The 22,655-nt window shown below is 40.0% G+C and overlaps 1 protein-coding gene across 1 annotated transcript in view; it reads right to left on the bottom strand.

The window, feature by feature from the left end:
* Window positions 1-22,655, bottom strand: part of LOC150080869 (voltage-dependent calcium channel type A subunit alpha-1-like) — a 1,489,217-nt gene that overhangs the window by 73,128 nt on the left and 1,393,434 nt on the right. Inside the window, exon 43 of the mRNA XM_090381686.1 lies at window positions 2,103-2,214. Within this exon, the coding sequence (XP_090237812.1) occupies window positions 2,103-2,214 (112 nt within the window). The remainder of the gene's footprint in view (window positions 1-2,102; window positions 2,215-22,655) is intronic.

Raw genomic sequence — 22,655 nt, 5'->3', positions numbered from 1 at the left:
CAACCCAAAAACAGCCGATTGGCAAACTCTCGCCATTCCTAGTGCAGAAATGCCTAGAAAGCATAATAGGTTCCCTCGAGACAGTTCGTCATTTAAGATCGGGAGACTTACTGGTTGAAATTGCAACTGCTTGACACTCTGAGTAACTATTAAACCTAAACCTTTTTTGGTAGAACTTCTGTTACTGTTTCACCACGTTTCTCTGAACATGTCAAGGGGTTCCATCACCGAATGGGACCTCATAAATGTGTCAGATGAAGAGTTAAAAGAACTACTACTAGATCAAGGAGTTATCAATGTCAGAAGAATTATGAAAAAGAAGAATGGCATACTAGTGCCTACTCGGAACATAATATTCACTTTTGACAACCCCAAACCACCAACAGTGATAAAGCTGATACACGTGCCAGAAGTTTGGGCACTCAGACAGTCTGCAGAGGAACAGCTTCCTGTAGCACATATGCATCCACTGTGAAAACTAATGATGATTGCAAAGCTATAACACTCTATTATCCTAACTGCAGAGAAGCACATCCGGCATTTTCCAAGGAGTGTCCCTTTTGTAAACGTGAAAAAAATATATATACAGCAATACAAAATTGAATACAATGTCACCTACCGAGAGGCGAAAAAATCCTTACCAGCCCCCAGTATTTAAACCAACCTATGTTCAAGTAACCAAAAGAAAAATATCAAATGCAACCCAAACAGTGGTAACCATACACCAAGCAAATCGCTATCTGAGTGGGCAAGGTCAGTACTGGCCACCATACCAATAAACCTCATAAATGGCAAGAAAAAAACAGTAAAGCTATAAATATGTTGATTACTGTACAAGAAGATGCCATCCAACAGCAAAACACTATAGTACTTATTTCTCCTGATGCAAACCGAACAGATTGCATGGACCTAGAATATAGCTCTAGCTCACAACAAGATGAGCAGGTACTAGAACTATTCACTGAAGAAGAGATGGACATGGGGAAACCATACTTTCCAAAGAAGGGGAAAGGGAAAATTGAATGAAACAAACCTTCAGCCTCTCAAAAACAAATTGAGAGTTCTACTAAATCCAAACAATGCTTACATTTCTGCAGTGGAAAGTGTAGTAATTTAATTGACGTCCAAGACTTCCTCTCACAATATGACCCTATATTTTCTGCCTACAAGAAACCAATCTAACCCCACAGATAACTGATCTCCAGAACTACATGGTTCATCAGGAAGATTATGTTGCACACAACTCGAACAATGGAGGTGTAGCATTGATAATCACCATCAAATACCCTCCAGACCAATCCCACCAAAAACAAACCTTGAGGCAATTGCAGTATGAGTCAACATTAACTTTGACTTGACTATTGTCTTGCTATACTTGCCCACTAATCAAAATATAAGCTACACTGATCTAGAAGAATTAGTGGTACAACTTCTTCAACTTCCTGAGAACTAATGGTCTAGACCAGGACCGACAAACCTTTCTGTCAAAATTGCTAATAAGTCTATGAAAAATTTTTTTTTGCAGGCTCATGCACTGCTTGGGATAGCAGTGCATGTTTCATGCCATTGGTTCACTGGCCTCGGTCTAGGCTATATGCAGGATTAGGAAGAACACCTTGTCCCATCTTTGTAATGGCTCTCTTTTTAACATAACTCCAATGTTTCTGCCATTTTTAATTACTATATGCAAACAGTAGTAGTGAAGGCAAGAAACTATGGTACTTGTGACAGGAAATATAAATGATTCCTTTCCTGAAGTTTACATAGAAGCAGCAGTAACCATTACTGATGGGAAAAAAAAAAAATGCTTAACCAATTTATTCTTATAAATAGCCTTAAGTCACTCAGAAGTATACTGGACCAGGCATAATATAAAGTTTCATCATTCAATACAAAATAAATTAACCTTGATAGTGATGTGCACAGATGACAGTGCATATGAACACAAGTTAGTTCTTACTTTTTAAGAATTTCTGGTGCACTGACTATTCAGACCACAGTGTATCAAAGACAAATTAGAACTATTATATAATAACATTTATAATTATAAAATTTTATATATATATACACACACACACACTAAAAACCAACACTTTTCATACCTGTGTCATGGAATGATTATTATTCTGAAGCTTTCTTCTGCTGCTTCCTCGTCGTAAAAAGCTGAGGGATCTTTGCCACGGTTTGTCTTCACCATTGTGTATCTTATCAATACTTAAGAAAAAAGAAAAAGATATTTTGTAACTGTGAGTTAAAAAAGTTAAAATAGCTAGCAAAGTTTAAAAATAACATTTGTATGCTTTGCTGCATTCAGTTTTGATTATGGGGATCATTCTGCTCTCAGTGAAGACAGAAAAAAAAAGGGGGCAAGTAGAAAAAGTCAGGGGGTTCAGCGTATGTTCAACTTAGAGACAAATATACTTGTGGCTCTGCCTAAGTTGTTGATATCATTTTAAAATGTATAGAATCACCTGAAAAGGTGAACTATACATTTAAAAATCTGAGCAACTACAGATGTTTTGAAGCTTCCTGACTTCTTACTAGCTGGCAGATAGTCTCTATTAGTGAATGTATGTTCAGCTGAGAACAATGCATTTTGTGAAAGTGAACAGCCCAGTGTATGCAAGTAAAATTTCTATTTAACCACTGAATGACACAGAATATATGAATGACTTAGATATTTGGTACTTTGATTTTCTAAATAAAAAATCCGTAAATAATAAATAGGAGGTCAGAAGAGAAGGAAGATAGACAATTAGTATAGCTGAAAGGGTGGATAAATCTTATTAGAAAATGTAAATTTTAGAAATAAACTTTTGAAAATATCTATCATTTAACTAACAGTTCTCCCAAACAAATACACATGATTATAAACACCAAGAACAGTTAAACTTCACAGATAAAGAGAATTCCTTTAAATCTTTCAGGCAAGTAACTTTTGTGAAAAGACCTGAATATTCTTTAACATCTTTTATCAGTCAGGTTGATCAAATTAAGATATTAGCTAACTTTCCATAAAAACAAATGCTTTTCTTACTTTAGCATTAGAAAAAACACATCATGCAAGAAAGCAAGCTGATATAGCATCAGCCCAGCCGGAAAAAAAAAAAAAAAAAAAAACAACCCTATTTCACCCATCCACTCGAACCAAATGTTTGTCACGTTCTGCCTTGAAATCTATTTAAGCTATCAACTTCTACAACGACAGATGGAAGTTTGTTCCTGCATTCAAACACCCGCTGGCCAAAGGCAAACTTTCGCACATCTATCCTACAACCATCTTTCCTCAATTTAAATTTATGCCCTGTCAGGCAATTATTCTGAGCAAGAGGAAGATCCGTATTCAGCATGCTCAAACCATTCAAGGCTTTATACACCTCAAACAGATCACCTCGCAGGTGCCTAGTCTCCAGGCACTATAATTTGCAAAACATAAGCCTTTCTTCGTAAGAGCAACCCTTTGCTCCATTCACTAATCTTGTTGCCCTTCTCTGTACTCGTTCCAACAGCTCTACATCCTTCTTAAAATGAAGCCTCCAAACCTGTATACAGTACTCAAGGTGTGGCCTGACCATTGCCTTATACAAGGGGATAATCACCTCCTTATTCCTGCTAGAAAAATTCCTGTATATCATTGACAAGACACCATGAGCTACTCTTGCAGAACTTCTGCACTGCTCAGAAAAGTTCATGTCTGCCTGCACAATTACCCCCAGATCCTTTTCATTCTCTACCACTCTCAGTGTAGTACCACAGAGTTGATACGTTACTCTGGGATTACTGCTTCCCATATGTAGTACTTTAGATTTGTCAATGTTAAACTTCGTCTGCCACCTCTCAGCCCATCTGCTCAAATTTTTTAGATCCTGTTGCAGCAGTGTACTGTCATTAGTGTCATTAACAACCCTGCCAACCTTCATATTGTCATCAAACTTGGACATTAAGCATGATATACCATCATCAATATCATTTATAAATACAGAAAACAACAATGGATCCAACACTGAACCCTGAGGGACTCCACTAATCACATTAGTCCATAAAGAGCAGTGTCCCTTGATTACCACTCTGTCTTCTCCCACTCAACCATCCCTTTATGTATAGCAGCAATTTGCCTCCAATGCCACACTGCTCCAATTTGTGCAGCAGTCTTCCATGTGCAACAGTATCAAAGGCTTTTCTAAGATCCAAATATATGATATCAAATTTATTATTTGCATCCAGTTCCTTTGTGACTGCATCATAGTATCCAATCAAATTTGTCAGGCAAGACTTCCCCTTAACAAAACCATGCTGTGTCCGAGTTATAACTGAAGTCTTGTCTAAATGATCCTGCAGTGCTTCTTTAACTAGTGCCTCCATTAATTTTCCTGGAACAGAAGTTAAACTCACAAGTCTATAATTACTTGTGTCAGCCTTTGATCCTCCTTTGTGAATTGGGGTCACATTAGCACATCTCCAGTCTGTGGGTACCTCCCCTGAGTCCAAGGAAGTTCTCATAATTATGTTTAAGGGTTTGCTTACTTCCTTTGCTGCCTCCTTTAATATAACTGGATAGATTCCATCCACCACAGGTGCCTTTTTTCTGTTTATCTTCAACAATTTCTCCTCCACTTCACTCTCAGTTATTACAAGATTATCTAGCTTACTGCTAGAGTTGAATACACCTCTGGCATTGCCCTCCCTGAATAACACCTCATGGATGTGGGTGTAGATGCAAAATATTCATTTAGTTTGTTGCTACCTGAGCAGGATCATCAACAGTTGAACCATTGATATCAAGTGGACCAATCTGATTCATCCCCTTCCTTCCAGAGTTTACATAAGTAAAGAACTCTTTGCTGTTTTTCTTTGCATCCTTTGCCAATGATTTCTCGCAATCTGCCTTCACCTGCCTAACCTCCTTTGTAAAGTGGTTACAGATCAGCTTATATCTATCATAGGCTTCTGTGTCACATGTTAATTTATATGTATCCTGTGCATTTTTCTTCTCTGTTACATGTCTGAACAGTTCATCTGACATCCATTTAGGCTTAATTCTTGAACAATTCTTTGTTGGTATGAAAAGCCTAGTAGCTTCCAAGATTAATTCTTTGAATGCTTCCCATTTTGAATTTGCTGTTGGCAACATCATCAGTTGGTTCCACCAAATGATGATGTTAGTTTTGTATCCAGAAATCAGTTATTCCATTAGCCCTTTCATCTTTTAAGTGCACAGAGGTTGATATTGTTGTACACGTTGGCACTAATGATATTAAGAGTAGGAGACCAGCAGAATTATTTAACAAGTACAGGTCAATGTTGAAAAAAAAAAAAAAAAAAAAAGCCATATATTAGGGTTGAATTTGAAAGTGTCTGCAATTCTGCTCAGACTTGATAGGAGGGAGTATATGATGAGAGTCTTCTCGATCAATTCAACCCTGGAAAGATTGTGCAAGGCTCAAGAGGTAGAATTTTTTTCAGCCTGGTCTGTACTTGTTAACAGGGGAGACTGTTTCTACAGGGATGGTATACACTTAAATAGAAAGAGTGCAAGAATATTTGCTGATGCTATCGAGGCATTGTTAGGTGGGTCGGAAAACTGCTAGCTTGTGGGGGGGGATACAAGGACTAATAGATTAACAGTAGCCACTGGCAGAGGTGAAAGTGATTCTTGCACTGCTTCTATTGGAATGAGTAGCAGCCTGGAAAACAAGATGCAGGGTATTTCAGAGACTGCTGGGAGTCATTGCGGTACAAGTAAATGCATGGGATGTGTTAGGGTAGCTAAGAATAGGAACAGGTGCATGTATACTTGCATGTACACCAGTGCTAGGAGTTTGGTAAATAAATTTGATGAATTGGAGGTATTGCTCAGAACATCAAAGGCAGATATTGTTGGGATATCAGAGACCTGTCACACAGATATAAAGAAAACAGAACTGGAATTTAGGGAGTACAATGTGTACAGGAAGGATAGACAAGATAGGAAGGGAGGAGGGGTTATACTATTAGTTAAGAAACACATAAACTCCAAGGAAGTGAAGCCAGTCGACATTGCTGGACAGTGCAGTGTCGAGTCAGTTTGGTGTGGCATAAGCATTATGAGATCAAAATTGAGAGTAGGAGCATGTTATAAGCCTAATGACTCTGATGAGTATAATAAGAAACTCTACAGGGAAATAGAGTGGGCCAGTAAATCAAAGAGTCTTATAATGGGTGATTTTAATTTCCCAGAGATTGACTGGAATTTGTGGGTTTGTATTAGTATTAGTAACGGCCGCATGGTGCAAGAAAGTCTATGGCTTATGCTGCACCAGCCAAAAAAAAAAATCTGAACAAAACAATGATAAAAACAAAAAATAAATAAATAAATAAAATAAATAATAATAATTAATAAATAAAAAAAATAATAAATAAAAAATAAATAAAAAGGAAATTAAACCTATCATCCTATGCGCTTCCCTTACCCGAAAGTACTATCCAGATGACCTTTGAATTTCCCCAAACTGTCGGCCTCTATCACCCATGAAGGCAACTTATTCCAGTAATTTATAACTCGCTGGCTAAAATAAAACTTCCTGCAGTCCAATCTAAACATTTCCCCCCCGTAACTTGAATTTATATCCCCTAGTTCTAGCATCATTTATAATCTTGAAAATTTTGTCCTCATTCATTTTACTGATGCCTCTCAGAGCCTTAAACCCCTCAATCAAATCTCCTCTAAGGTGTCTAGTTTCCAAACTCTGCAACCCACATATTCGAAGTCTTTCTTCATAAGGACACACTTTTGCCGATCTCACCAGGCGAGTTACCCTTCTTTGCACCCTTTCAAGAAGCTCGATGTCTTTCTTTAAGTGCGGTCTCCATACTTGAACACAGTATTCCAAGTGTGGTCTAACATAAGCCTTATATAATGGGATTATCACGTCCCTATCTCTACTTGCAAAAGTTCGATAGATCATCGATAGGACACCATGGGCCTTCCTTGCAACCTGTTTACAATGCTCAGAGAATTTCATGTCTGACCGTATCGTAACACCCAAGTCCCTTTCCTCCAGTACTGGGTTTTGTTGAACTCCACCAAGTGAATAAGTTTTTTTGGGATTACTGTTTCCCAGGTGTAATTTCACACACTAGGAAGGCTTTTGTGGATTTATTGGATGATTGTTTTCCATGTCAGCATGTTCGGGAGGCAACTAGAAGGAGTAATACCCTTGATCTGATTATCAGTAGTGATTCTTCATGCATTAAGAATCTGCAGATAAAGGAACCACTAGGTGGCAGTGATCACAGTGTGCTGAAGTGGGATTTACTCAAAGAGGTAACTACCATCAGGGGTAAAGGGAAGGGTTTTTGCTTTCATAAACGTGGCTACGGTGGACTGAGATGGTATTTAAATTCTACACGGTCGGACGAGCTGATGATGTTACCAACAGCAAATTCAAAATGGGAAGAATTTAAAGAAATTATCTTGGAAGCTACAACTCTTTACATACCAACTAAGAAATATTGTTCAATGTTTAGGCCTAAATGGATCTCAGATGAACTAATGAGACATGTGGCAGAGAAGAAAAATGCATGGGATACATATAAATTAATGGGTGACATGGAAGCCTATGATAGATATAAGCTGGTCTGTAACCAAGTCACAAAGGAGATTAGGCAGGCAAAGGCAGATTATGAGAAATCCTTGGCAAAGGATGCAAAGAAAAACATCAAAGAGTTCTTTACCTATGTAAACGCTAGAAGGAAAGGGATGAATCATATTGGTCCACTGGATATTGATGGTTCAACTGTTGATGATCCTGCTCAGGTGGCTAACAAACTGAATGAGTATTTTGCAGCTACATTCAGAAATGAGGAGTTACTCAGGGTTGATTTGATTTGATTTTGGATTTTATTGGCGCATTAGCAACTAGGGCTATAATGCGCCAAGTCCAGGTATATTTAAAAATTAATATATAAATATAAAACCTAATTAATTAGGCCACCATGTCCAGATCTAATAAAAAATATTTAAAAGGATAAATCAATAAAAGAAATAACAATAACATATAAATTTTAAATATGATTAAAACCTCTATTGCTTTCAAAAAGCTAAAAATAGCAGACACATTGTCATTGTCGGATAAAATCTGACTGAGTGTATATGCCTCAGTCAGATGGTTAAAAGCGGTAAAACGGATATTGCTAAAATCTGGACAGTCAACTAAAATGTGTCTAATAGATAAAATTGTGCCATAGGACTCACACATAGGAGGGTCATCAGCCCGCAGCAAATATGAATGAGTCAAATGACTATGTCCTATGTGGGTCCGGGCAAGAACAACTTCCTCCTTACGATTCCTGCGCAGACTAGACTGCCATGGTTCAATTACAGGCTTTATAAGATATAATTTATTCGCAGTCTCTCTATTTCACGAGTCCTGCCATTGGGAGTGTATGTTTTGGTGTATTATTTGCCTGTAGTCTGTATAGGGGACTGACAGGCAGCAGTTATTATTGGGAATTGCTGATTTGGCTGCGGCGTCAGCCAAATCATTTCCCCTAATCCCAATGTGGCTGGGAATCCAGCAGAAGCGGATATCATATTCTCGTCCACGGAGGAAGTGAATCTTCTGCTGAATACTAGACAGAACTGGATGAGGATTATATCTCACAGATATTAAAGCCTGTAGCATGCTGAGAGAGTCAGAATATATAATCAACCGTTGGTATTGGCATTCACTAATGTGATCCAAGGCTAACTCTATAGCGTGCAGCTCTGTAGTAAATATGCTGCATTCAGAGGGAATCTGCTCCGATGTAGAGCTGTCTGTAAAGACAGCAGCAGATCAAACATATGATTCTGACTTCAAACCGTCTGTGTAGACTGGCACGAAGTCGGAATATTCAGTTCGGTGTGCTGAATGAAGCTGCAGGTAGACAGATGATGGAGTGTCTGACTTTCCCCAATTTCTAAGAGACAAGTCACATGTCAGGACATGAGCATGCCAGGGTGGAAAGGGTTGCTTTGGTGTTTGGGCAACCTTGTCTACCTTGATATTAAGTTCTTTGAGTAGCTCTTGGAGACGAATACCAAAAGGACGATTGGCAGTCTTACGGGTATTGTATAAATTTTCCCATCGTGGCTCAAAAACGAATGGCCACATAGGATGATCTGGCAGAGATTTCAGTTTTAAAGCATAGTTTAAAGACAACTGCTTACATCGAAGCGATAACGGTGGTTCGTTTGTTTTGATGTATAAGCTCTGGACAGGAGATGTGCGATATGCTCCAGTAGCAATACGTAGGGCCTGATGATGGACGGGGTCCAGCCATCGAAGGACACTGTCTCTGGCTGAGGAATATACCTGGGACCCATAATCTAGTTTGGATCGCCCAAGTGCACGGTAAAGCCGAAGAAGGGTGCATCGGTCTGCTCCCCAAGATGTAGAGGAGAGCGAGCGGAGAATATTAAGCCCACGTGTGCACTTTGTGCGGAGCTGACGGATATGATCCAGAAAAGTCAGCTTTTTGTCAAATCTGAGTCCCAAGAATTTTGTGTCCGCTGCTACTGGAATAGCATTTTGTCCGAGCCTTAATTCAGGTTCAGGATGAAGATTACGCTTACGACAAAAGTGTACGCAAGCGGTCTTCTCCGGCGAGAACCTGAAGCCATTAGCAAGTGCCCAGGAATTCAGACTATCAATGGCTTTCTGCAGTTGTCTTTCAATAACTCTCATGTTGCATGACTGACAAAAAATGCTAAAGTCATCAACACAGAGGGCACTGTTTACAGTTGGAGGAAGTTGTTCTGTGATGGAATTTATTTTGATGGCGAAAAGCGTGACACTTAATACTGATCCTTGTGGTACACTCTCCTCTTGGCTGAAGGAACGAGAGAGTGAGGATCCCACACGAACTTGGAAAGATTGATTGCTAAAAAGTTTTGAATAAAAAAGGGGAGATGCCCTCTAAGGCCTAGGCTATGTAAATCTTTTAAAATGCCAAATCTCCAAGTTGTGTCATACGCTTTCTCCATGTCAAAGAACACTGACACCAAGTGTTCGCGTTTTAGGAAAGCATCCCGGATGGATGTTTCCAGTCTAATAAGATGGTCCAAGGTGGACCGGTTCCTTTGGAAGCCACACTGGATGTTAGAGAGAAGGTCATTTGATTCTAAGTACCATATTAAATGAGAATTGACCATTCTCTCCAGGATTTTGCACAGACAGTTAGTCAGAGCAATAGGATGATAATTGGTAGTGACTTTTGGATCCTTTCCTGGCTTAGCAAAGGCAAGAATGATTGCCTTGCGCCAGGCGTCCGGAAACTGCCCTTCAATAAAGATTCTGTTATATAGAAAGAGCAGATAATCCATAGATTTTGGTGAAAAATGCTTAATCATTTCATAATGGATGCCATCTGTCCAACAGCACTTGCTTTGGAAAGAGCAAGGGCTCTTTTCAGTTCCTGAATAGTGAAATCCCCGCTGTAGGGATAAATGCTCTTAGATTTAAAGTTAAGTGCCTGTTTTTCGATTTTATATTTCAGGACCAGGAACTCTGGGGAATACGAAGATGTTGCAGAGATGTTAGAGAATGTTTCCCCAAGAGAATTGGCTATTGCAGTTGGATCTGCAATAGCGCATCCATTATAATCTAGGATTGAAGAAGGGTGGGATGTATATTTTCCCTTCATTTTTCCGGATTTTATCCCATACTATCTTAGAGTTGGTAGACTGGTTAATAGATGATGTAAAACGGATCCACGATTCCTTTTGACTCTGACGGCGGATATACTGTGCTTTGGCTCGTGCACGTTTAAAGGCTATAAGGTTGGTTGTGGTAGGATAGCGGTGGAATATCCCCCACGCTTTGTTTTGAGCCTTTTTTGCTGCTGTGCATTGTGAATTCCACCAAGGTTTGGGGAATGGTGGAAACCGGGCAGATGTTTTTGGAACAGCATTCGCAGCTGCTTGGACAATAATTTTTGTGATGTACATAACTGCATCATTGATAGACTCTTGACTGACTGTGCTAAGATTAAAATTTGCCTGATGTTGGAAGGCAGTCCAGTCAGCCTGATCAATCTTCCACCGTGGTAACCTGAAGGGAAGACATGGTCTCTCACTGTGTAACGAGGTTATCACAGGGAAGTGATCACTTCCGTATGGATTCTCCTCCACTTCCCAAGTGAGTGAAGGGAGTAGAGAAGGGGAGCAGATAGAGAGATCAATGGCAGAAAAAGTACGGGTAGGCATGTGCAAGAAGGAGTTTGTTCCAGTATTTAGAAGGGAAAGGTCATTGTCATTTAGCATATGCTCTATGACTCGTCCCCTTCCATTGATGTTAGCACTACCCCACAGGGTGTTATGTCCATTAAAATCCCCGAGAAGTAGGAAAGGGGGAGGCAACTGCGTTAGAAGATCATCAAGGTCTTCCTGGGAGATGTCAGTCCCAGGTGGCAAATAGATAGAGCAGACCGTTAATAAAAATCCCACCGTAAGGCGAATTTCAACAGCTTCTATGCTAGTTGTAATTAGCAAGGGCTGCACTGGGGTCTGGTTACCCACAAGGATAGCCACTCCCCCATGAGCAGAGCCATCAGCAATTCTGTCCTTACGAAAAATTGTGATGTTATGCATTGTGGGATCATCATTTGCCTTTAGATAAGTCTCCTGCAAGCAAAAGCAAACTGGCTCGTGCTTTTGCAGGAGGGCCTTGATGTCATCAGTATTTCGCTGGAATCCACGACAATTCCATTGTAGGAGTTTAGCCATTATTTTGGCTTGGTGGGTCCATCAGGCGGCTTCCGAGGTGCTGATTGCTTACTTTTGTCAGTCTTGGGTTTATCTTTTTTGGGGAAGAATGGACGCTGTCCCGTGTCCATTTCTTCCTCCGCAAAGAGATCCAAGACTGAATCTTCGGGTACCTCCTTCTGCTCGACATCCATGTTTTCTTAGGTACTAGGGTGGACTTCCCCTTTCTTATTCTTTTCTTTCATAATTACCTTTGTTACTTGTGGAGCATTAGGAGGTACTGATATAGGAGTGGCAGCTGATTGGTTTTTCTGTGCAGGTTTTTGAGAACTTAAGAGATAAGCGTGATGGGAGTGAAAGACTCCTTTGGAGGAATGGTCATGTCCGTCTGAGTTCCGACGGAACATCTCCCTGCTACCTTCTGGGCATAGGTAGGTTTGTTGGTATTCAGGGGTTTCACCGATTTCCTTGCCTCCTGGTATGATATATTTAGCTCTGCCTTCAGCCGTTGAATTTCTTTTTCTTCTTTCCACCTCTGGCATGCTCGTAAGTAGGCCGGGTGTTCTCCCTCACAGTTAATAAAGGTGGGTTTTGCGGCTGAACATGCTGTTGTTTCATGGTCCTTTGCACTGCATCAAGCGCATGCAAGGACTCCACGGCAGGCCATTTGAGAATGTCCATACTTCTGGCATTTAAAACACTGTAAAGGGTTCGGAACATATGGACGCACTGAACAATTGATGTATCCAGCTTTAATCTCATCAGGAGGTTTAGGAGAGTTAAAAGTCAGGATAACGCTCTTGGTTTTAACAAGTTTTCCATCCCTTCGCGCAGTAATTCTCTTGACGGCAATAACTCCCTGTGGTTTTAATTCCGAGCAGATTTCCTCCTCGGTTACGTCGAGAAGGTTCCACTCCGAAATGACACCTCTCGATGAATTGAGTGTTCTGTGTGGTGTCACTGTTATAGGTATTCCTATGACTGATGTTGTTCGGAGGAGATGTTCAGATTGCCTGTCATTTTTAGTTTCAATTAAAAGGTCTCCAGAACGAAGCCTCTTAACTGATTTGGGTGAACCTGCTAACCCATCTAACCCTTTTTGAATAAAAAAGGGCGACATTTTACCAATCGGTGTTTCATTGGTAGATGCATAATTAAAAACCTTGGGAATCAGGGCCTGAATTACCATCAGGCCGTGATGGTAATTCAGTTCGCTGCCTCTTTTTAGCAATAATGCTATCTGAATCTTTGTCTATGGTTTCAGATAGGGACCGGGTTGGGGCCCCTGAAGAAATTAGTTTATCAGGATTGATAGAGTTTTTATATGGTTCAGTGCCCGGGCTCCCCACCCACCACCCGGCATGCAATAAATGCGCTCGGGAGTGGAACGCCAGGGCTACCCAGACACCATACCCGCACCACCGCCAGCCTGAATCCTGTCCCTCAGACCATGAGGGTAGGGGCGTGGCATTGACACGGTTGACCCTCGCAGGCGAGCCTACTAGCCGATTGATTCTAGCCAGGCCTTCCAGGACCTCCCATCTTGTCGAAGCAGGGGCCAAAGTGGTGTATTGAAACTGGGCCCCTCAACCACCAGGATCCCCCCTTTCCGAATTTCCACTGGTCGCAGCGCACGGCAAACACGCCGGATTCCATTGATGTAAGCCTGGAACCTGGGCTGTGGGCGTTGGATCCCAGTGATGCTAGTCTGGAAGTCCAGCAGCGTCACTGGGAGGTCCCCTCACCATGTACAGGTGCCCACGTCGAGGGGGGTTTTCAGGGAGGGTAATGCCAGAGGTGAATTCAACTCTGGCAGTAAGCTAGATAATCTTTTAATAACTGAGCATGAAGTGGGGGAGAAATTGTTGAAGATAAACAGAAGAAAGGCACCTGGGGTGGATGGAATCTATCCAGTTATATTAAAGGACGCATCAAAGGAAGTAAGCAAACACTTAGCCCTAATTATGAGAGCTTCCCTGGACTCAGGGGAGGTACCTATGGACTGAGATGTGGAAATGTGACCCCAATCCAGAAAGGAGGATCAAAGGGAGACACAGGTAATTATAGACCTGTTAGTTTAACTTCTGTTCCAGGGAAATTAATGGAGGCACTGGTTAAAGAAGCATTGAACATCTAGACAAGACTTCAGTTATAGCTCGGACACAGCATGGGTTTAAGGGGAAGTCTTGTCTGACTAATTTGATTGGATACTATGATGTAATCACAAAGGAACTGGATGCAAAGAATAAATTTGATATCATATATTTGGATCTTAGAAAAGTCTTTGATACTGTTGCACATGGAAGACTGCTGCACAAATTGGAGCAGTGTGGCATTGGAGGCAAATTGCTGCTATGGATAAAGAGATGGTTGAGTGGGAGAAGACAGAGTGGTAATAAAGGGACATGGCTCTTCGTGGACTAATGTGATTAGGTGTAGTCCCTCAGTGTTCAGTGTTGGGTCCATTGTTGTTTTCTGTATTTATAAATGATATTGATGATGATGGTGATGCTTAATGTCCAAGTTTGCAGACGATACGAAGGTTGGCAGAGTTGTTAATGAAGTACACTGCTGCAACAGGATCTAGAAAAGTTGAGAAGATGGGCTGAGATGTGGCATTTGCCGCTAAACAACCTCTTACCACCTTCTCACATCAAATTTAAGTTCCTTATACAGATTACAAGCCTGTAATTTTCAAGGCTTGTTAGGAAAATTGGTTCCAGATCTGGAACAGTAATACCATCAACAAACTTTACCAGATAAAACAAGATCCCGACGTGGCTCTCGAGATTCAGATGAAACAGACAAGAGGAAGTGGTATTGGCCATACTCATATTACACACGTTTTTATTATTGGGAGAGGATCAACCCCAATGCATATCCTGTCACACCCAACTTACACTCTGCCAATTTCTTGTAGACTGTCCTCTTTATTTATGTATCTGTTCTAGCACATTTCCGTCAATCAGCAAATTGAACGAAGCCCAGATTTTATCACATTTTCTTGGAAATCATGCAAACATGGAAGAACTCTTAACATACTTAAATTTTACTGGCCTATATGCATGTATATAATTCAATTGTTAAAAGATACACAAAATAAACTAGAAGTTTAATGACACAATTTGACCTTAGTAGTCTTGTGTCTTTAAACTTAATACCAACAACTGGCTGAAGGCAAACTTCTGAAATTCTATCCTTCAACCATCTTCCTCTGCTTGAATTTATTCCCCCTCATGTGTGTAGTCTCAGCAAGTGGGAGAATGCCATTAACATTCAGCTTACTCAATCCATTCAATCCATTTAAACACTTCAGCTATATCTAGTCTAGAGATGCTGCAATTTGCAGAACTGAAGTCTTTATAGGTAAGAGCACCCTTTTGTTTCCTGTACCAGTCTGGTTACCCTTCTCTGCACCTGTTCCAGCATATCTTCATTCTTCCTAAAGTGAGGCCTCCAGATATGGCCTAATGGTGGCCTTATACAAAGGGATAATCACCTCCTTATCTCTACTAGAAAAGTTTCTGTGTATCATTGGAAAAAACCCCATGAGCTGTCCTGGCAGCTTGTCTGCACAGACTGACTGGATTTTGCCAAAATTAGGTCTACTTAACTTGAATATCACCTGAATATTAGTTCCATCAGCGTTTTGGACTCCTGGGTAGCAAGCAGCTTAGCGTATCTGAGAGAATGAGAGATCTGTGACACCCTCAAGGAGCAAAAAAGATAGGTCTTATTCCCCTATCCTTTGTGAAAAAGAATTGGTGGAATAGTATCAGGGTATGTCTGCTGGAGCAAAAGTTGATGTTGTTGTAGAGTAGATATCATCTTTTAAGGGCACTTTTAATTGCTGAGAAAAAGTTGAGAGTTCTGGTTAAATTTGAAAGTGTCTGCAATTCAGTCCTGACATGATATGAAGGAGTACACAATGAGAGACTTGTCAATTAATTTATGCAAGATTATGCAAGGCTCATGGGGTGCTTGTTAACAGGAATAACTCTTTCTACAGAAATAGGATACACTTAAATAGAAAGGTGCAAGAATGTGCTGATTTTATCAAGGCAGTGTTAAGTCGATCGGAAAACTGTTAGTTTGGGGGGAGGGTACACAATAATAGATTAATAATAGCCATTGGCAGAAGTAAAAGTAATTCTTGCACTGATTCTACTAAAACATGAAGCAGCCTGGAAAGCAAGGTACTGGCTATTTGAAAACTGCTATGAGTCTTCATGGAACAAGGAATACATGGGCTGTGTTAGGGTAACTAAGAGTAAAAACAGGTGCATGTATACTTGCATGTGCACCAATGCTAGGAGCATAGTAAATAAATTTGAAGTTGAAGTGCTGGTCAAATCACCAAATGATATCCACTGTGTGGATATCAGAGACGTGGTGTTACTCAGATATAAGGATTTGGATTTTGGTTTTAATGTTGCAAATGTCAAGGGTTATAATGATCCAGGAAGAATCACATATAAGGGATGCAGAATTTGAATATGGGAAGTATAATCAAACAGAGTATATACAGAAAAGATGGACAGGAGGGATAGGGGAGGGGGTTATGCTCTTAGTTAAGAACCACATGAAATCTAAGGCTGTGCATCCAGTTGACATTGGTCACCAGTGCAATGTTGGGTCAGTTTGGAAAGCAAAAATGAGAATAGGTGTGTGTTATAGGCCAGATGACTGTAAAGAGAGTGGTTCAGTAAACCAGAATGTCTTATATTGTGGAATTTTAACTTTCCTGATATTGACTGGAACTTGTGGCTTGGTCACTCACAGACTAGTAATATTTTGTGAATATACTGGATCTCTGTTTTCTACAGCACAACAGAGAAGCAACAAGAGGAAAACAGCCCTTCCCTTTATCCGTGACTACAGCCATGGTAAAAGGGAAGGGCTTTTGCATTCATAAGGGTGACTAAAGTGGTCTCAGATGGTTTTAAATTCTATACAGTGGGACAGTCTCATGATGTCAAGAGTAAATTCTAAATGAGAAGTAATTGTAGAAGATATTAGGCTCTTCATACCAACGAAGAAATACTATTTCCAGGTTAAGACCTAAATGGATGTAGTAGTAGTAGCATGTGATGCAAGAAAGCAAGTGTATGAGCTTATGCAGCATCAGCCAAAAAAAAAAAAAAAAATCACACCATTGCCTCCAAATGCCTGTCCAGTTCCTCCTTAAATTTATTCAACCTATCAACTTCCACAACGACAGATGGAAGTTTGTTCCAGCAATTAACCACCCGCTGGCTAAAGGCAAATTTCCGCACATCTATTCTACATCTGTCTTTTCTTAATTTGAATTTATGCCTCTTAGGTTCGTAATCTGAACAAGTAGAAGGATCCCATCAGAATTCAGCGTGCTCAACCCATTCAAGGCCTTATATACCTCAATCAGATCACCGCGCAGGTGCGTAGTCTCCAGCCACTGCAATTTGCAGAACTTAAGCCTCTCTTGGTAAGAGGATCCCTTCATTCCCCTCACCAATCTTGTTGCCCTTCTCTGTACACGCTCCAGTAAATCTACATCCTTCCTAAAATGAGGCCTCCAGACCTGTACGCAGTACTCAAGGCGTGGCCTGACCATTGCCTTATACAGAGGGATAATCACCTCCTTTTCCCTGCTAGCAAAATTCCTATATATCATTGACAAAACCCAATTACCTGCCCTGGTAGCCTGTCTGCATTGCTCAGAAAACTTCATATCTGACTGCACAATTACTCCCAGGTCTTTTTCATTTTCTACCACCTTAAGTGTAGTACCACACAGTTCGAACGTTTCACTGGGGTTACTTCTACCCATATGCAGTACTTTGCATTTGTCACGGTTAAACATCAGTTGCCACTTCTTAGCCCATCTGCCCAAATTATCTAGATCCTGTTGCAGTAGCACACTGCCATTACTGTCATTAACAACCCTGCCAACCTTTGTATCATCTGCAAACTTCGACATTAAGCCTGATATACCTTCATCAATATCATTGATAAATATACAAAACAACAGTGGACCTAACAGTGAACCCTGTGGGATTCCACTAATAACATTAGTCCATGAAGAGCAGCACCCATTGATTACCACCCTCTGTCTTCTCCCACTTAACCATCCTTTTATCCATTGTAGCAACTTACCCTTAATACCATTCTGCTCCAATTTGTACAATAGTCTTCCATGCACAACAGTGTCAAAAGCTTTCCTGAAATCCAAATATATGATATCAAAATTATTTTTTGCATCCAGTTCCTTTGTAACCACATCATAATATCCTATCAAATTTGTCAGAGAAGACTTTCCCTTAACAAACCCATGCTGTGTCTGAATTACTGCTGCAGTCTTGTCTAGATGATCCTGCAATGCATCTTTAACCAGTGACTCCATTATTTTACCCGGAACAGAAGTTAAACTAACTGGTCTGTAATTACTCGTGTCACCCTTCGATCCCCCTTTGTGAATTGGGGATACATTTGCACATCTCCAGTCCATGGTAACCTCCCTTGAGTCCAAGGACGCTCTCATAATTATGGCTAAGGGTTTGCTTAGTTGCTTTGCCGCCTCCTTTAATATAACTGGATAGATCCCATCCACCCCAGGTGCTTTTCTTATGTTTAACTTCAACAGTTTCTCCTCCACTTTGCTTTGAGTTATTCCAAAAGCATTAAGTATCCTGCTACAATTTGATAACCTTCTGCCATTTTCAAACCTTAATAATTCCTCATGTGTGAATGTAGATGCAAAATACTCATTCAGTTTGTTTGCTATCTGAGCAGGATCATCAACATTCGAACCATAGATGTCAAGTGGACCAATCAGATTCATCCCCTTCCTTTTAGAGTTTATATAAGTAAAGAAATCCTTGCTGTTTTTCGTAGCTTCTTTTGCCAATGATTTCTCGTAATCTGCCTTCGCCTGCCAAACCTCCTTTGTCACCTGATTACAGACTAGCTTATATCTGCCATAGGCTTCTGAGTCGCTTGATAATTTATATGCATCCCATGCATTTTTCTTCTCTATTACAAGTCTCATTAGTTCATTAGATAACCATTTAGGCCTAAACCTTGAACAATATTTCTTAATAGGTATGAAACTTTTAGTAGCTTCCACGATTAATTCCTTGAATGCTTCCCACTTAGAATTTACTGTTGGTAACATCGTCAGTTGATTCCACTGTACAGAATTTAAAAACTGTCGGAGAGCACTGTACTCACCTTTACGGAAGCAAAAACCCTTTTCTTTACCCCTGATGGTAATTAAATCTTTAAGTAAATCCTACATCAGTACATTGTGATCACTGCCACCTAGTGGTTCCTTTATCCGCAAATTCTTAATACACGAATGATCACTGCTGATAATCAGATCAAGAGTATTACTTTCTCTGGTTGCCTCTCGAACATGCTGCTGCAGAAAACAATCATCCAATAAATCCACAAAAGTCTGATTAGTGTGTGAGTGACCAAACCACAAGTTCCAGTCAATATCTGGGAAGTTAAAATCCCCCATTATAAGACATTCCGATTTACTAGCCCACTCTATTTCTCTGTACAATTGTTCATTGTACTCATTCGAGTCATTAGGCCTATAACACACCCCTACTCTTATTTTTGCTTTCGCAGTGCTTATATCACACCAAACTGACTCAACTGTGCACTGTTCATCTATATCAACTGGATGCACTTCTTTTGATTTTATGTTTTTCTTAATTAACAGCATAACACCAACTCCCTTTCTATCCTGTCTATCCTTTCTGTACAGCCCTTCCTTTATCCTTGACTACAGCCATGGTAAAAGGGAAGGGCTTTTGCATTCATAAGGGTGACTAAAGTGGTCTCAGATGGTTTTAAATTCTATACAGTGGGATAGTCTCATGATGTCAACAGTAAATTCTAAATGGAAAGTAATTGTAGAAGATATTACGCTCTTCATACCAACTAAGAAATACTATTTCCATGTTAAGACCTAAGTAGATGTCAGATGAACTGATGAGACTTATGGCAGAGAAGAAAATTTAATGGGATGCATATAAATTAACAGGTTATTCAGCAGCAAATGATAGATATAAACTAGTCAGTAATCATCATCTAGTCACAAAGGAGGTTAGGCTAGCTAAGGTAGATTACAAGGTGTCGGCAAAGAATACAAAGAAAGGCAGGAAGGATTTCTTCACTTATATTAATAGTAGAAGGAAGAGGCTGAATAACATTGGTCAACTTGATGTTCATGGTTTAACTGTTGATAATCTTGCACATGTTTCTGGCAAACTGAATATATATTTTGCATCTATATTTATACATGAGGAATTCTTTGGAGAAGGACATGCCAGATGATAACTCAAACAGGGAGCTAAATGATTTTGTGATAACTGAGAGAAAAGTGAAAGACAAATTTTTGAAGATAAACATTAAAAAGGCATTCAGATCCACATCACATCAGAAAATGCACAGATTATTATTGATTTGTATTTCTGATCAGCAACTAAGGGAAATAATATGAATTCTATATTAATAAAGTAGGAGGCTGAGTATTTACAACAATCTCAAGGTGAATGTAGAAAATTGCAGGCAGAATTTTCTGAAACTAACATAGCTGACAACTTTTGATTTTCAAAAGCTGGAAATTATGCATTTGTGGGTAAGAGACAAAACAGGAAAATACAGGAGGAAAACAGGAATTTTTTGGAAAGAGCAGGAGGTTTTTTAAAGTCCACTGACAAAATACACATTTTATATTAAGATACAGCATTAAAATTGTTTACCGGTACCCAGTGCTATTAAACATTACCTTATATAAAATTTTCTGTCTGTGATTTCTGTTTCGATTTATCTGTTAGATATTAACTCATTGCCTAATTCAAGAAATCCTTCTTGTAGGGCCCTGGGTGCCAAGCGTTATTGTGATCGAGCGATTCTTTGAGCGATTTACAGAGCGTCTTCTCAGTGCGATAGATCTTGTTAATTTTCGAAAGTTTTCTTACGTTTAAGGTAATTTACCTTTAACTTATTCTTACGATTTGTAAGTAAGTTTAAGAAAGGAAAACCACCTTTCTTTTCTTTTCCTTAAAACTAACAAACTAACTTACACTGCTTGGTCACTCTAGCGGCACTGCTCCTGCCTCCCCGTGGCGGGGCCGGTAACCTTGGCAGAAAAGGTTCTCTGCCAAGGGCTAAAAGGAGCTAACATGGATCACAAAGTCCGTAATCCATCTGTTGAGCCTCATGCCTCAACTTATTCAAGGACAGATCAAACTGACTTTGATAGTTCCCATCCCAAGAGACAAAGAACAGAAGGATCCAAAAAGGAAACACCAGTTTCTTATTATACATTCTCAAACAAGTCAACAAGTAGGTGCACTTTCTCCATTTCTTATCCAGAAGTGTCTCGAGAATGCTGCTGGGCCACCTAAAATGGTGAAAAGACTCCGCTCTGGAGATCTACTTATAGAGACAATGAATAGCAGGCACTCTGAAGCCCTGCAAAGAATTTCAAAATTCGCGAATATTCCTGTCACAGTAACTCCACATTCCACCTTAAATTCATCCAAAGGAGTGCTGTCTGAATGGGACTTAATAAATGTTACCGAAGAGGAATTAGTCCAAGAGCTACAAGACCAAAAAGTTGTAGAGGCAAGGCGAATTAAAATCAAGAAAGACGGTGAATTAGTTCCCACTCGCAGTGTTATACTGACCTTTTCTACACCAATCCTTCCAGCTACAGTTAAGGCTGGATATCTGAACTGCCATATTCGACCTTATATCCCCAATCCTCTCAGGTGCTTCAAGTGCCAAAAAATTTGGCCATGCTCAAACAGTGTAGAGGGGTTTCAGTGTGCCCCAACTGTGGATCTAAGGAACACACACAAACAGACTGCCCAGCAGAAACATCAGTATGTCCAAACTGTAAAGGTAACCATCCAGCTTACTCGAAAATCTGTGAAACCTGGAAAACTGGAAAGAAGATTCAAAAGTACAAAACAGAAAACAAAGTGACTTACCAAGAAGCAAGGAAACAAGTTTTACTCTCAGTACCGAAACTCACATATGCAGCCGCAACACAAAAACACAAATCGGAAGGAACTCAAACTGAAGTGTCCATACCACCAGCTACATCCATTTCCGACCGGGCACGAGCTGTCCTAGCGAGTCCGGTGGAGAACCCTAAAGAACATGTAAAAGACCAAGCAAATAATACCCCAGTCACCGTACCACCAACTATTACTCCATCACACTCAGATACTGAGAGTAGGAGAAATATTAAACCTCAAAAGATTCTAACCGCAGATATGGAAATCGATGACAAAATTCATAACGATGAAACAGTTTTAGAAATACATGCTGAAGAAGACATGGATACTGCACGACCCACTTTCCCGAGAAAAGATAAAATAAAATTGGAACGCCATAAACAGATTGGATCTAAAAAACAGTCAGAAACACCTACTTCAAAAACTAAATAATGGATCAGTTGATTCAATGGAATTGTAGAGGCCTCCGTAGCAACATAGACGATATTCACGATTTGATAAATCAGCATCATCCAGTAGGCATCTGTCTACAAGAAACGAATTTTTCTCCGCAAGTGACACTTTCAATTAAAAACTATACAATATTCAGGCATGACAGGATCTCTCCACATGGTTGTGTAGCTATACTGATTGATAGTAAAATCCCTTCCAGACGTATACCCCTACAAACCACTTTAGAAGTTGTTGCAGTACGCCTTGCTCTTGGTAAAACGCTTACACTTGTATCAATATATATCTCACCAAATCAGAACTGCTCGATAACTAAACTAAATGACCTTATCCTACAACTACCCTCTCCGTTCTGCCTGTTGGGCGATTTTAATGCGCATCACCAGTTATGGGGATCTTTACAGACAGACAATCGGGGACGCACGATAGAGGCTTTTCTTGTAAAGAATAATCTCACTCTG

This window comes from Mastigoproctus giganteus, chromosome 9 (genome assembly GCF_048544385.1).
Source record: "Mastigoproctus giganteus isolate SK-2022 chromosome 9, ASM4854438v1, whole genome shotgun sequence".
Lineage (NCBI taxonomy): Eukaryota > Metazoa > Arthropoda > Arachnida > Uropygi > Thelyphonidae > Mastigoproctus > Mastigoproctus giganteus.
The sequence above is the reverse complement of the archived record's forward strand: the minus strand, read 5'-3'. Positions and strand labels throughout refer to the sequence as shown.